The sequence below is a fragment of the Rhea pennata genome, chromosome 14 (genome assembly GCF_028389875.1).
Source record: "Rhea pennata isolate bPtePen1 chromosome 14, bPtePen1.pri, whole genome shotgun sequence".
Taxonomy (NCBI): Eukaryota; Metazoa; Chordata; class Aves; order Rheiformes; family Rheidae; genus Rhea; species Rhea pennata.
In genome coordinates this window covers 4,075,393-4,091,602 of record NC_084676.1, presented here as the reverse complement: position 1 = coordinate 4,091,602, position 16,210 = coordinate 4,075,393, and the positions used below count along the sequence as shown (strand labels likewise).

The window sequence follows — 16,210 nt, the reverse complement described above, 5'->3', positions numbered from 1 at the left end:
TTTCCTTTGGCTTCTAAACAGAGCATCAGAAGCAGTAAGGATCACGTGGAAATTCAGGAAATTTAATGGGGGTACCACAGCCAGAAGTGCGAGAGCAGCATTGCCCTGCGAGGAGAGCGCGGCAGCCGCCGTCTCTGCTCTTCGCCTGCCCTTCTCGGACCTTCCCTTCAGTGTTTCGGTCGCGAGGGTCTTAACGGCCGTGGGTTGTTAGGATAGCTTGGAGAGATCGGGGGGTACTACAACTGGGGAAAGCATAGGGAAAACGACGAGTCTCTGCATTTAAGCATGGGAAATGATGGTGGTTAGTGAGTTTAATAGTTGTCTGTCTTAAGATACAGCTTCACGTAGTGTGGCCGGCCAGTGAACGTTGCTGGAAAATGTGATTAGGAGCTGTGCTGTGCTTGGATTTTAAAAAGAATGGCCAACTGGCTGGGTTGAAACTGATTTCACTAACACAGGAGAGAGCAATGTGGACATGACGGAGACTGCTCCCAGTAACTGTACGCTTCAGTTACTTCAAATGGCTTGTAGACCTTTAGGAGTGGCAGAAAGCCCCCGAGAGCCCAGCTCCTCTTAGCTTCCGCCTCCCTCTGCGTGTTGGTGCTATGCAGTGAGTGACTCCTGCTAACTCCTGCCCCACACTACCCCCCTGGCTTTAGATTTTCCTGGGCTGCAGCGGAGCAAGCGCAACCTCATTGAAATGCACTGTGTTTTAGTACCGGAGCTGAAAAATCAAATAATCCCATGGGTTTCCAGGTAGAACGTTTGTACAGCCACAGTCCAGCTTCACAGAAGTACGCAGGAGACTGTGACCAGCCAAACAAGTGGAAAAGGAGCTCGCCTTTTTGAGGTGAACACTAGTGCTTGTTGGTGATGACTTGCTGGTGAGTTCTGTGAGCCTCGGTGGAGCAGGTATCGGTTATCTAGCTACGGTCTCCTGCCGAGGATTAATGGATTAATATATGCGGAGGCACAGAAAGGGGATGTGTTAGCTGGCAGTAAGATTATTTGTAATTATTAGATAAAGGCTCCATATGACAGAAGATGAGCTGCCTTTCCAGCTCACCCTGTAAAACAGAGATTAAACACTGAAAACACCGGTCAAAACAGTAATAATGCTGAACCAAGCCTATGAGATGCTTAATGTGGAATTCCAGTCTGAATTACTTAATTTCTTCAGCGCATCCAGTGCACTGTTTGAACAGGAATGTGGCTTGTGTAATTGCTCTCTTTGGGCTTGTAGTGTTTTGCAAATGAATCTCAAGAGCAGTGTTCTTTTTTTCTTGATTCGTATTTATTTTTTTCCAACAGGAATGTCCTAGTGGGGTTGTTAATGAAGAGACGTTCAAACAGATCTATGCGCAGTTCTTTCCACATGGAGGTGAGCGGAGTACTTTGCATCTGTCAGGTTTCTTGAAGCATGTCCTAACATTCATTATTGCCAGCTGGCTGCAAAACTGCTTCTGATAATCTGTGCTAGGAATTTGAATTGTGCTTAGGCTCTGCAAAATGTTAAACAAAAATATAAGTAGCAAGGCAAGGAAATAATTTTAGGTGCCCTTTGAATAGTTATTTCTTAAGAATACAGACAAACTCACATTGAAGATTGCTACTAGCTGTCTGCCCTTTTCTCTCCAGTAAACAGTGCAAGACTGGAATAGAAATTGGGAATTAATTCTCTTGCCTGCTACTGTCTTTCTGGATGGCAGAGAATTAAATCAGTTCCCTCAGTGCATCTTGGTTTCCCCCGTTGCTGGACTGCGATGCATCTAGTGCAGAAGCATCTCAGACCTATTTTTGTCCTATAAATAAATTGAAATGTTCCTAAAAGCTGTAGAGCTGTTCTCAGTTGGCCCATGAATGCCTGGGCAGCTGAAATAATTTGGGGTGTTTTTGTGACTGACTGAGGCAGCATCACTTCATGCGTTACAGTGTTGTATTAAACTTCTCAAATAGCTTACATTGTTAAAACATCTCCTAAAACATCCTCAGCTTCTGAAAACATCAAGAAGCTATATGCTCTTGTAAATGGATATGTTCTATAGGGATTTTTTTTTTACAAATATGAAAGAAGTCATGATTGTAAGGCTTTTTTTTTTTTTTTAATAAAAGATGCAAAGTTTGAGGCTTCCCAAATATATCCTGTTCTGTAATAGCTGCAGAATAGTGTCATTGTGGGAAGATGATGAGGCTTCTGCGTGTGTGTGCAGGTCGTTAATAGGTGATTTCTGAACTAAATATTAGGATGAAAAATGCTGTGCTTCTGTATGTTTTACACGGCATGTGACCTCAAGGATGTACACCTACAGAAAGTTCTGCAGCAGGTAGATTCCTTGTTTCCCTTCTACTGAGGTTGACAAAGATTTGCCGTTATTCTGTTTTGCGTCCCATTCCCTCAAAATACGGCTCTCCCTCGGTTGATGATGCTAGTAGTGCAGCCGTGCCTAACAGTAAGTCACTTTAACAGCAGAGGTATTTTCATGTTTTCCACTGTTTTGCTTCACTTGGTTTCCAAACTGTTTGTATAACCTTAGTGTCATAAATTATGGGATTTCAGATTCCTCAGAGGTTTTTCTCACTTTTATGCCTCTGCATACAGATAAACTTGTGCATCTCAGGTGTAGTGACGTATCTCCAAATTACAGTGCACATGCAGGGTCATCCTAGGCTCTGGTATTTCTGTTACACAAGGCTTATATGCTTGACAGGTTTTCATTTTTGCTGATTTGCCATCAGATATTACTAGTGAACTAGTATTTCTTCATGTATATTATCTGCTACTGAAATAAAACATTTAGCTTGATGTTCCGAGTCTCTTACGTTAGCTTAGTAAGACTTTTTGTAGGCATGTCCCACTAATAATTTCATATTTTTCTTGTGGAGATACTTTCTTTCTGAATCCTTCTCTTAAAAATGAAGCAGCCAGTTTTTTATCCGGGAGTCCAGCAGATTCTATGCGTACAAATGACAGGAACTTGAGCATTTTTTTGCATGATTTTTCTGCATGTCGCTACTCTTCCCTAGATTTAAATAATGTGGGGAAAAAAATTCATTGTTTCATGAGATTCAGACCAAAAAGATGCTGAGGTCATTCCATGTGGGTGCCTGCCTAGCACAGGTCATTAAGTGTCACCAGGCGCCCAAGCACTGAGTACGAAGACTCAAGCTAGACTAACTCTGTGTGCCAGAGGCAAAGAACAGAGGAGGGGAGAAACAAAATGCATGGTTCCTTGAATAGCAATGAAATAATTAGGTAATAGTAATGCCAGTTGCTTCCGTTTTCTAAAAGTTGGCTCTAGCAACCTGGAGAAAAGTGTGAATTGTCTCCGGAGCAGATGCAGGCCAATGAAGGTCCTGAGGCCAAACACTCATTTGATTTTTCTGCATATTGTTACTGTTTTTCACTGTTAACAGCTGTCCTTCACGTGGCCAACAGAGGCTGTTCTTCTCAATAGACAAGATATGTGTGTGTGTGTGTATATATTCATATAATATATATATATATATATATATATATATCATATATATATTTTAAAGACCAGCAGTTTAAAATTCAAAAGGATGAAAATATATTTTGGATGAGATTGCTCTTTAACAGTCAGTGGAAATGTGTCTCAAGCTCGCTTCCCTCTGCCCTGGCTGTTCCCTCGCATCCTGGTGCCACTGAGGTTCCCACCAAGACCTTACCGGCACATCCAGCTTTCCTCGGTTGCTCTCCGTGAACCTCACGTGGCTAATGCTGGAGGACTTAGCCCAGCAAAGCTGAAGTTTGGATGCCTTGCCTGATTTGGCAAGCAGAGATGTTCGAAGTACGGTCCCATAATCCAGATCATTACCACTGTGATGAAAGTTTTGGCATGTGAAGGCTGCTTTTTGAGATGGAGGGGGAGGAGGGAGAGTTATATAATTCCACAGTAATTTTTACTAGTTTATAGAATATCTGAAGAAGCTACAACATTGTTTTCTTTTGCTCCTGAAAGAAAATGTGGTTATGAGCGCTGTTTAGAGCCATTAGCGTATAGCGAAGTGCTGCATCAATCCGTGCTGTTTTTGTCTTTCAGATGCTAGCATGTATGCACATTATCTCTTTAATGCATTTGACACTGCACAGAATGGCTCAGTGAAGTTTGAGGTAATTGTTTTGTATCCTATTTTGATACCTTTTTCTCAGCTTTGTGTTTTGATGCTTCTGCACCCATCTTCTGTTAGAAACGGGCAAGATTTGCTGGATTACAGTTTAGAGGTCTCAAGACTAAAATCACTAGATATTTTAAAATCTGATTGATTTTGGTTAAGGTTTTTTGGGCAGTTGCACGTTTCCCTTGACTAGAGAAACACGCGATTCACGTTAGACAGTATCACAGGCGACGCTGATCTTGGAGGGCGAAACCATGGCGAGTTTTGCAGCAAAGAGGAGAGGCTGAAGACAGAGGTGTACAAAAAGAAAGCAGCGAGTGGCACAGGTGATTTGGAGGTAGGAGGAAGGCAGCACATCTTATGCCTTCTGTGGTCATCCAAAAATGCATAGCAGGATTACACGTGTATTTTTGGAGTTTGTTTAGAGCTTACTTATTTAATATATTGAACAAGCATCTCAGATACTTGGCTCCTAGGAGAAGGCAAGCCTATCTGTTAACCAAAAAGGCCTGTTTCTGTGGCCATGAGTAGCCACCCTTAAAGCTCTCACGTGCAGGCGACAGCAAAAGGAGATGTTGAGTAGGACACCTGAGGAGGGTCAGCTTGGTGGTTTTGGAGGCAATTTTCTGGCTGATGGTAAAACTAGAAGTAATATGCAGTCCCTCCTTTGCCATCAAATGCCAAGAGTCCCAGTAAGTCCTGGGTGAGACTTGGAAATTACTTCATTTATCAGGTGGAAAAGGGAAATATTAGCCTATCTGTATAGGTTTCTCTTTGGTGGCAGCTATGGTGGAGTTAGGCATATAGCAAGTGCTCAGTGTAACATTAGAGGTTTCCAGAAACCTAAATAGACCAAAATGTGGCAAAATGCTTAGATAAGTGTTTAAAAAAAAGGGGGAGGGGGAGAGAAAAGGAAAAAGCTTTCCTTCCTGGCAAACCCGTCTCTTTAGTACTTGTTGGACGTAAGTGTTTTGCCCCCCCCCCCTTTTTTTTGTATTGTTCATTAAATTCAGGTTCTTCTGAGCCCGGGGAGAAGGAGCGAAGGTTTCGGAGAGGCGGCGCGCTGCCCGCGCAGTGCTGGGGAGCCGGGAGGGGGGCCGGGGGGCCAGGAGCTGGAGCGATATCGCTGGGTCAGCTCTGCCCCCGCTGCCAAACCCCTGCAGCGATGCTGCTGTCAGCCCCGAGCCCTTAGGCAGCGTAACCAATAGATCAGTGTATTGGAAGCAATAACTGTATGGTAAGCAGAAGACAATTAGAAAGCTGTACGCCAGCCTGGGTAATCAGTGGCGAGGATTGTATCCGACAGACGCGTTGGAGGCGTTGCTGGAGGAGGAGGAGGAGGGAGGCTGAGGCCATGCGGTGGCACGGAGAGCCCCGGCTCTCCCGGTCCCTCTCGGCCGCCGCGGTCCCCGTCTGCCTGGCTCGGGCCGGACCTTTGGTTACGCCGCGGTCTGCCGGCGCCTCGGGACGCGATCCCAGAGAGGGGTTAGAAAGTTAGCAAGAAAACCCGGCAGTGAGCGGCAAAAACGGGTCCCTCGCAGGTGGCCGAGCGCCGGCCCCCGGGGCGGCCCCCGTCCCCCTCGGCAGCGCTGCCGCTCGGGTCCTCGCAGCCCTGCGCTGGGGCGGCTGAGCTCCCGCGGAGCGCGGGCGGCGATGGGGCCGGGGGCGCAGGGGTTGACGGCTGCGTGTCGTGCCCTAAAAAGGAAGGTTGTCTGAGCGGTCTTGTGGTGACGGTGGCTCGGGGAAGGACGGTGTTAAAACTCGCGTCTCTCTCTGTGCCTTGAACCAGGATTTTGTGATGGCGCTGTCGATTCTGTTGCGAGGAACGGTCCACGAGAAGCTAAGGTGGACGTTTAACCTGTACGACATAAATAAGGATGGCTATATAAACAAGGAGGTAAGGCTGTTTCTGACACACGTTTGATTTTACATGCAGCTAATTAAACACAGATCAGACAGGACTTAAGCATTTACCTGTGTCCCAATAAAGTGCCTGGTGACCTTGTATTGCACATTTTTGTAGCCATATTTTACAGTGCCTTTAATGGATTGCTTTAGCTGGGAGCAAAACCCTAGTTATAGCTATCCACAAAAATAACCCCTGCGAAGGGGAAGGTAGCAGGGACATTGGGTGCTCGGTGACCAAGGTGCAGGGATCGTGCCGATGTCTGCGTGCAGGATCGTCCAGGTACATCCGGCCGCATGGGGGTGGTGATGTGGGCTTACCCGAGGTGCTGCGCCCCCGCAGCACCGCTCCCAATTCAGCGTCGTTATTTAGTGTTACTGTATTACCTAGCATTTTTTTGCTTTCTCTGTGGAAACCTTGGTTTTGAGCATGGTAAACTTGACCACTGCTGAACTTTTGCGTGAAGGCACGCATGGGAGTAGGCCTGCTCTGACCGGCCACATGTAGGACGTGGTCTATCACCCTGAAGCTGCCGTGGGCACCTGCTGTGCTTGTGGGTCCAGTGCTGTTTGCTGAGCCACGCACTAGCTTGTGCAAGGCACAGAGAGGGACCCTGACCGGCCCCCCAGGGCTGGAATGGAGCGCCTGGCCCTGGCAGAGCTCTGGAGACGAGCACCATCCGCAGCGATGGCCCCGACTGCCCTGGCCCATTTGGCACAGCAGCAGCTGTAGCGCTGCACGGCCAGACCCTGAAACAGGGGCACAGGACCCTCATGAAGAGCTGCTGCCAAGTCATGGCACAGAGAGAAAGATGTACTTGGTTTTCTAGATTAACTCACAGCTGGTGAGACATCTGTCTGCATGCATGTGTCTAGGCTTCCTCTGGGTTTGACAGTAGGTATGAGCCTGAGGTCTGCTCTGCTTTGTAATAGAGAGTGAAAAAAGGGCAATAAAACAAATAAATGCTCTATCATTTTTATTAACTTCCCTGTTGTCACTACTGCAGGAAATGATGGATATAGTAAAGGCAATTTATGATATGATGGGAAAGTACACATATCCTGTGCTCAAGGAAGATGCTCCGAGGCAGCACGTAGAAGTATTCTTCCAGGTATTTATTTGATTTCTGGTGTGTTTTTCTTAGTGTTTGAGCTGTGCACCGATATACGTCACTGTTAGGTTAGTCCCAAGGTCATTGCTGCCCTATGCTACGCGTCCCAAACCAAACCCTAGCAGCCATCCAGCCAAACACTGCGGTGTCTGCTGAGTTCCTGGATCTGAGGTGTCCCGTTTGTCTCTTGGCCTGACCCCTTCTCCATGTCCATGTGGCATGTCCAGCAAGCCTAGAGATGTCCCATCTCAGCCCACAGGTGCTTCTGCTTGCAGCTGCCCATAAAAATAGAGACAGGAATATGGGTGCCAATTAGTGAGGTACTGAAGAAATAAATGGTATAAGATGGACAGAGGCTGCTGTGTACACTGTGGAGGGAATAGTTGGAGATGACCTCAAAAGCGCTCCAAATATCAGAGTAAGCAAGTCCTTAGCTGCCAGCAGGTTTAATCAATGGCACTCCACCTTCAATCTAAGCTTGCAAAGCACCCTAGATTTATTCAAACTGAATCAAATATGATACTATACTACAACTGCAGGGTTACGTATGGAAACCAAAGATGTTTGTTTTTGTTTTGCAGAAAATGGATAAAAACAAAGATGGTGTTGTAACTTTAGATGAGTTTATTGAATCCTGTCAAGAGGTAAGGCCAAAATTATAACCGCGGTGAGAGGACTAGCTTGAGCCACAGTGTTTGTGTTCACTTTGTGAACTCTGCTTGAAGCGAGCTGCTGCTCTGGACGCCAGGTTTCCTTTATGCTGCGTGAAAACCAGCCGCAGGATTTGGTCTGCGGTTAGGATCTGGGAGTGCGGGGTCAGGCTGTGGGTGCTGGGGAGAGCCTCTCCGTGGCCAGTGCTTTTGTTTGCCTGAGTGAATTGCAATGCCTGATTCTGTGACAAGCATGTAACTCTTGAGAAAACTAAGAAAGCCCTTAACCTTCCTCAGGATTTTTTCCAAGAGGCTGGCAACGTCTCTGTGACCTGTCCCTGGTTGTCCTTTAACAGGTACCATGTTGCTGAAACAGTCCAGAGCCGAAGGTCTCAATAGGACCTTTGTAGTTAGAGCAGTCTTCTGAAACCCGCTGGTGGTTTCAAGGTCAAACAGTAAAATAAATGCTGTAATCATAGCAATGATGATTTTCTATTTTGACAATAAACTCCCTCTCGCAAATTCCATACCTTAAGTTGGTTGTGATAGATATTTGCTGGTATTTTTTAGCACTGGCACAAAGACAATCATCTGCACAAATCAGCCAAATATCTGTTGTCTGAGACTAATTAACTGTGTGACTGTTTGTTCGGAGGTGTGCATACTGCATACCAGCCATCCTGTGCTTTCTGCTTTCCCTGGGAAATCTGTCCTGTGCTGCAGTCAGACAACCCAAGCCTGTCCCTGAATGACGGGAAGACCCTCACCCTGGAGGGGCTGGCTCCCGTCCCACCCCTTGTGCGTAAAGGCTGGGTCTGGTAACAGGCAGAACTTTCTCAGACAGATTTCAGGGGAAAAATGCTGTATGAGCAGATACACAATGGAACGCTGATGTTTTTGATTGCAGCGTTTCTGATATCTCCCGCTTATTGGTTTATTTCTGGCCTCTTCTATAATTTGAGTATTTGCCTCTAGGTTGTGTTTTATTTTGCAAATTCATTGTTTGCCCTCAAGCTGGATCTGTGTGATAAATGCTGTGAATAGCAGTGCTGGTACTGAAGCAGCTTCACATCACTTGGAAATGCTGAAGCGTCTTTAATGCTCTGTCCTAGTTTTGGTTTGGTTGGTTGCCATCGACATACTTGCAATAGGAGCTGGGCAGGTTGATATGCTGTAATGCGTGCTTTCCTTGCAGGTAGGAGCCCTGCAACACTAAGGCTTTTTCTTTTCTTTACGCAAAACAAACAAATGTGCATTATAGTGCATGTCTTTGCCCATTTTGAGCATATGGCTCATGGACAATGAACTCCAAGCTTTGTTTTAGAAAAGATGGTTGATTTTCCATGCAAGGTGCTACCTGGTACTAGTACCTGCAAAACCACGTTAGAGGTGAGATACTGCTGCTTTTGGCAGGTATAAGGATGGCCACGTTTCAACACCTCTAAAGCAGATAGGGGAATGAAATGCCGTAATTGCATTACAGCCAAGCAGTTATTCTGGCTGTTTGAATAACTGAGCTCCTGGGGGGGGGGGGGGAGAAACATACCACATTTTTTGAATGTTACTCAGGTGATTACCTCAAAGTAACATTTCAAGTCACTTCATAAGAAACAGTCTGGTATTTCCCTTATATCTATCCGACTTTCTTGGCTGGATCTAAGAACCTCAGAGACATTGAGATTTCATGTGTTTGAATTTTGAGTTGATTGTGTTTCTGGGATCAAGTGGTCTTCAGGACAGCTTACTCTTCAATTCAAAGCCTGCAATTTTATTTGGACTGTTTGAGCATATTAAGTGCACATTTTTGTGTTTAGAATTGATGAGGTTCTGTGTGGGCACTCAGGTCTGAGGGCTCAGCATAGTCACCAGCTCAGAAAAGAGTTTAAATGCTGATGTCTCGTGTTCTTTAGTGAAGCACAGCACACACCGTATATGAGAAAATCCTGTGCTTGCATGCTGCAAACGGACTAAGGTGCCAAAGTGCAAGGGGGCTGCTTTGCAAGACCTAGACCTGAATCAATTTAAGCTCATCAAGGATGAAAAGCGATGCAAAAGCGAGGCCGTTGCACGTTGTAGCACTGCAGAGCACCTGCTGGGCCAAACAAGGTTGTGAACAGGGCTTTGTCAGTATTGTTTTTGTGACAATATCTTCTCGTTGCTTCCAGGATGACAATATCATGCGATCCTTACAGCTCTTTGAGAACGTCATGTAACCGCCTTGGGAGAGCACTGTAGGAGTCAGAGACTTTGTGTGTAACGAAGACTTCCTTTCTGGGTGAAAGCTTTTTACGATTCAGTCATGTCCAGTACGTAAGGGTTTTGTATGACATCTCCAACCAAATGGCAACTGAACGTGACCCATCCCATCTCTCCTTCTCAGAGACGCTGATGGAACTTTATTTCATTTTGAAAGCATGCGAATGTTTTAATGAAGCCTGATGAGAGAGAGCTGCTGCTCGGAGTTCAATGAATAATATACAGCATTCCGTTTGCTAGGCGCAAGTCCCGCTTTTAATCTAGCAAGCTTGATTACATATGATAGCACATGTCGATAGCTTACTTGGCCATCTATTATGAGTGAAAAGCTCAGTCCATAGCACCATACAGCAAAATGCTTTATGAATGCCTTGCCATTATTTTGCTTTGACAAAAGTCTGATCTACTGGGGCGCTCTGTGAGGTTGTAAAAGCAGATGCTGAATGTACGCTAGTGTGTTAAGCAGAGAGCCCACGTAGCCAGTAGTCCCATTTCCACCTCTCTCCTGTACTGGTGCCACCATCCTGGGTTGGGAGGAGTTATCCCTGAACACATTAACTAGAGGAGTTTCAAGCCAGTGTGAGCCAGAAGGGAGCAAAGCAAGTGTTGCACATGCAAATTCTAAACTACAGAACAAATCCTGCTGAATGACGGTAAGTTCTCGGAAGACCCAACAGGCTGATGAGGGCTGGCACGGGAAGATGTGTGCTGGTGATATTCTCTGCCACCAGCTATATCCCCAGCATGTAGGGGGATGCCAAGCGGGTCTAGCAGGGAACAGGGTGCCTCTCTCAGCAGCACTGTGGCCACAGGCCATAGTCCTGTCCTTGTGGTTGAGCACATACTGCATGGATGCATCATTTGAATGTTTGTTTTATTTTCCAGTGGATGTTAAAGCATTTCCCACTTTATGAATTTGTTTAAGCTTTCCAGTTTTACTTAGTTGCTCAAGGTCCAGGTGAGGCAGCTATGTTTCCTCATGCAGACCTCGGCACATTCAGAGTATCCTGTAGGCTTAAATGAGGGTTGCTCAGAGCTGCCAAGCCTAGGTGTCCCTTTGTGTAATCTAATGTTTCGTACTGCAAAATCTTTCTCTCACAAGGCAGTGTCTTGGGACATGACTTGTACTCGTTCCATATCCTTACTAATGTCAAGCAGAGCATTGGTTTGGGGAGTTAGTTTTTTTTAAGTAGTAAAACAGAAAGAATCACGTCGTGAAATTGGATTTTGCCCAGTAATCGTCAGCTAAGGCGTATTCATTATGCCTTACGCCTCATCCTAACCTGCTCTGCAGAGGACTCCAAGAAAGCTAACGTTACCAGAGCACCGTTGTAATCTCCTGGCAGCTGGTGGCTGAGAAACCAAGGAGAGGAGAGAACAACCAGCTTTTTCAGCTGCTTGAACCACACGCAATGCATAGTCCCCTGCTGTGGTCCAAGATCATTGCCATCCAGTATGCATATATTTTTATTGTATCAGATACTATATTACAAATATACTGTTGGCACTGAAAATATATTTTAAATATTGTGTAGGCGGAAGCTTTTTATAACACAATATATAAATGCCTCATTTCTGTAGCCCTGTATTTTATAAAAAATGGAAAATTAATCTATTGAAGTATTCCTGATTGTAGAAATAGATCTGATCAGTAGTAGTGTGATGCTGTGCTTATTCCTCAAGAGGGGAAGTTTCCCCTTTTACTGTGCTCTTGCATACACTCCTGCATGGTCAACTTTATTTCCTTGAGTTGCCTGTTTGTCCACAAAAGTGCTATTCAAGGGAGGGAAGTTATGTGTGGGCAGGAGTGATACCCTAGTCTATTCTGTTCATTAGCTTTCGTACAAATAGCATCAGTTAGCTGGTTCCTAGCAATGATACGGAGCCTAGCAGCTCCAGTAGTCTGCTGTGATTCACGAAAGCGGTGTGATGCTGTGATTAGCCTTATCCTCTGGTGATTCCACCTGTTGTCCATTTAATTTTTATTTGATAGGCACTTGATGAAGACGGTGCCACTTCTTGCTGGAATAACGCAGAATATTTATCCTGTTCCTTGTTAATTCTTGTAACCACTTGAGCAAATGCCAGAATTTAGTGTAATGCGTAACCTGCTTTTTTTCCATGCTGAAAGAGCATCTGGTTGTTGTCAGTTGAAGCAATTAACTTCAGTTGAGGGAAAAGTGGCCAAACAAAAATGGGGGACAAGCTTTTTCACTGAGCTGGAGTAGTGCCTTTCTCCTCAAACAGTGTTGCCCCAAATGCGCTCATGAGATGGCACCTGCAGCCTGAAGAGCTCTCAAAACTTGAAGGTGCCCTTTTCAAAATGAACAGAAACACTCTCAGTTGCAATACTCTGTGGTCTGTGAAGCCAGATTAATTTCTAGAGTAACTTTGCCAAATTTGGCCTTTGCTGTATATTCTGTGTCTTGCCCCTTGTGCGGGGGATGCAGGTGCCTGTGTTGTAGGGCTTGTAACTGCTCTCCATTGAGTGTGGCCCTGGTTTGGTAACATGTTAGACGTTTGAGCGTTGCTCTCGGTATATGCTTAACGCTGAGTTCAGACTACCTTTAGCAACCACGCAGTTTTGGCATCTCTTCCACAGGCCACAGCTCGTGGGTGGTGGTGGTGGAGACAAAGGTGAACACCGAAGGTGTCAGTGGTCCTGGTTCTGCTCTCGAGGGAGCCAGAGACGTAACCAACCTCAATGTCAGTCTTGCAGGAGTCCAGACCCCTGTCTGAGTGTAGCTGGTGTTCAGTCCTGGGTCGCTACCCCTCTGCCCCGGTTGAGCCCGCTGGGGCTAAGATGGGAGGAGCTGCTGGGTTTCCACAGAGCTGCAGGTTCCAGCTGTAATGCAGTAACCATCTGTAAAAAACCATTTGTGGTCTAGCGCTTGTGTATGGTCCCCTGAACATCAGCCAGAGGTTGACCGATCCTCGGCACCTGGACAGGCTCCAGGGCACTATATGCTGGACGGACGGTGGAGCGGTCCAGCACCTGTGAGTGCACTGCTGTCCGCACGGACATGTCTTTTGGGTTTGTTTTTACATTCTCGGTGAATGTTTGCAAACTCACAAAGCCGGCGGTCGCTCAAAAGTGAGGCTTGCAACATTTGTGGCAAATACTTGCTGCTGCGGCTTTCTAACTAAACTGTAGTAGGCTAGTCTCATCTCCTGCCCTCCTGCACCCCGCTACCCGTACGTGGGAGGTAGCTCCTGTGCTGGCTTCTAAGTTACAGTGAGGCTCTGTCAGTGCTATCAGCTGTGCAAGCTTTCTTGAAGTTGTGTGTGTTTAAATAATGTCTGAACTATTAGTCCATTTCATCAGTTACAAACGTTAATCTGCATTTTCATGCCAGCAGGTTCTTTAACAAAAAAAAAGGCATATCTAACATGCATTTTAGGCAATAATCTGTTGAAAAATAGGAATGTGATAATAATGCAAAAAAAACACAAAAAAAAATACACGTTGTAGCGTGTCTGTTGCTGTTCGTTTTCCTGTTCCTTTGAAAGCATCGCAATATTGTGAGTAATTGCAAGTGAAGCTATAAGCCGGGCGGGATGGACACCACGGGGCTCGAGCGCAGCAGGCAGAACGCGCGCGGTGCTGGGTTGTGACACGCACTAAAGCCAAACATCTCTGTGCCTGAGGGCGTGCTCTGGTAAGATGGTAGCAGCAGCCTAATGACCCTTTTTTCTTTTCTTTTCTTTCTTTTTTTTTTTTTTCCCTCCTCCTCCTCCTCATTCATGGAAGTGCCATGAAAGACTTAAGGAAACGTGTGCAAATGTAATTTGTGATGACTAAAGCCATGTTAATGGAGCAGCAGTGCACAGCTTCGCTCTCACAAATGCTATTATCAAATGGCAGTTTGTATTAAATTTTGTCAAATGTTTTTAATACTAAAAAGCAAATATCTGTGATATTTGCGGAGCCTTCCCCTGGCTGCGTGCGTGGCGGGGCCTGGGGGCGCCGGGCCGGGCCGGGCCGCCTGCGTCCGCAGCCCTTCCCCAGCCCCTTGCACCTGGGAAAATACCTTCGGTTTCAGCGGAGAGGGAAAAGGGAATCGCCCCCCTCCTGCTTCCCCGCCCAGCGCCGCGCGCCGGGGCCCGCGGCACTGCTGCCGGCCGCAGGGCTCGGGGCCCGCGGGCCGTGCGAGGGCCCCGCGGCGCCGGGCTCCCCGCCGAAAACGCCGTCGGCTTGGGGAAAGAGCCACTGCTCCGTGTCGTTTGGCTTTTTACACATACATAAACGCAGTCGTTAAAGACTTGTCTGAAGTGCGGATGGGGCTAAGAGGTGGCGCGTGCAAAGTGCGGAATTGAGGGGGAAAAACCGATTTCGAATTCGCAGGAACGTGATTGAAGCCGAGTTTTGCGTCGCCCTGCCGCGCAGCAGCCCCGCGCCCCCGGCTAACGCGCGGGGGCCGAGCGGCCGGGGCGGGCGGGCTCGGCGCCTCTGGGCCGCCCGGCCCCGGCCTCCCCGCTGCCTGCTCCGGGAGGCTCCGTGCCGGAGCACAGACCGGCCGCTTCGCGGGCGAGGGCCGCGGCGACCGCCCCGCCGCGTCCTCCTCGGCCGTCTTCCTTCGTTTCGGGGCCGGGGCGTCCGTTACGGCCCGGCAGTCGGACGTCGCCCGGGCGGAAGCTCTTCGGACGGGGGAGGAAGCTTCCTCGAAGCGCCCGGGCCGCGATTCGAGCTGAGGGCGGACGCGACGCGCGCGCTCGCCACGGACCGAGGGAGCGCTGCCCTCCCGGAAACCTGCTCTGAAGCTCGGCCACGAGAGCGAACGATCCCAGACGTTAACTGCCCTCCCCCGGGAATCCGGGTCGGAAACGTAAGATCGAGGCTCTTCGGTCGGCCGCGCGCTCCGCGTCCTCCCGCGGGCTCCTCTCCCCCCTCGGAGCGGCCTTCCCGGGGCAGCCGCGGCTCGGGTGGGTCTCACCCCCATCTGGGGGGACGAGAATCGATAACACCACCGTTACCAAACTTACCCAACCTCCTGGTTCTAGTTATCATGGTTTACTTGCACGCTTTCAATTTATATTGGTTTGTAACAGTGTAAGTAGAGAGAAAAGTCAACGCGGTGCTTTCTGTCTGGACAGATATGCTGGATTTTAGAGAACTTGGAGCATAAAGATCTGTGCAAGAAGCTCGTGTTTCCTTTACGAGACATGAGCTGTCGTGGGACAGGACAAGCTTCACCGTTATGTTACCGAACGGCGGTATGTAAGAAAAGCAACGGGAATTTACACAGGTGGGCATTGCGCCAGTGGGAGACATAAGTCACTGTGCTGCAATTGATAATTAGTAAAAACTGGCCAGAAAAATCCGCACGTTCCTATGATGAACTGAGTTGCAAAAGTATTTCTAAACTGTTCTGAATTTTTGTTTCTGAATTTTGAAATTTTATTGAGTAGTTAATAGGCAAATTACTTGTTTTATTTTGCATTAAGTTGTGATATTGTAATTGCAAAAAATTTTTAAGGACATCTGCTACAAACTAGTAATCAGATTTTTTTTTCTTCTAGATCAGTCTCCTGCTGCATTAAAATGAGGTAGCTGAGCATAAGCAAATAAGAGGCACTTTGAAGTGAAAAGCAGGTAAGATATTTCAATCGGAGCTATACCCTACAGAGATCTTAGCAATAAAATAAAATCAACAGAATATTTCACCTTCTAGTTTAGGCCTCACTGTAGCAGTGAATGTTCTGTGCATGCCATAAAGCAGCATTAAAAATGCAAAACCAAGAAAACACGGGCTAAATTTTGAAAGCCCAGAAGTCCAGAAGCAGAATTTCAGAGCTTGAAAATGGTCGTTTCTGAGAACAGCTTTTGCCTTACTGCCCCTTTGGAGCAGAGATCTCTTTGTAGCCTGTGAAGCCCAACTCAGCAGGACAAGAACATCATTGCAGAAGCTGATATGACATTGCAGGGACCTGCAGGTAATTTTAGGCACAGTAAAAGCTGTGTTTAAAAATCAGTAGATGAGGAGAGATGTACTGTTCCTTTACTGTAGTTTCCAGATGGACTTGGCGTGGTATTTATAACACTTGTAGGATCTCTGTGATGATAATAGCTGAACACCTTGCTGTCTCCTGCATTTATCTTCACAGCAGCCCACGAGGCTGGGAAGCGCTTTCCGGTGCCCGTGTTTGTGT

At 47.0% G+C, this 16,210-nt stretch overlaps 1 protein-coding gene across 4 annotated transcripts in view; it reads left to right on the top strand.

Moving 5' to 3' along the window:
* The window catches only part of KCNIP1 (potassium voltage-gated channel interacting protein 1), a 249,576-nt gene extending 239,559 nt beyond the window's left edge, over positions 1 to 10,017 (top strand). For 3 of the 4 annotated variants that reach the window (XM_062587165.1, XM_062587163.1, XM_062587164.1), the window contains 6 exons: positions 1,312 to 1,381; positions 4,062 to 4,132; positions 5,927 to 6,034; positions 7,050 to 7,154; positions 7,736 to 7,798; positions 9,970 to 10,017. In XM_062587165.1, the coding sequence (XP_062443149.1) occupies positions 1,312 to 1,381; positions 4,062 to 4,132; positions 5,927 to 6,034; positions 7,050 to 7,154; positions 7,736 to 7,798; positions 9,970 to 10,017 (465 nt within the window). Of the gene's footprint in view, positions 1 to 1,311; positions 1,382 to 4,022; positions 4,133 to 5,926; positions 6,035 to 7,049; positions 7,155 to 7,735; positions 7,799 to 9,969 lie in introns of all 4 variants that reach the window. The other variant, XM_062587162.1, reaches the window with a different exon arrangement.
* The last annotated feature ends 6,193 nt before the right edge of the window (positions 10,018 to 16,210 follow it).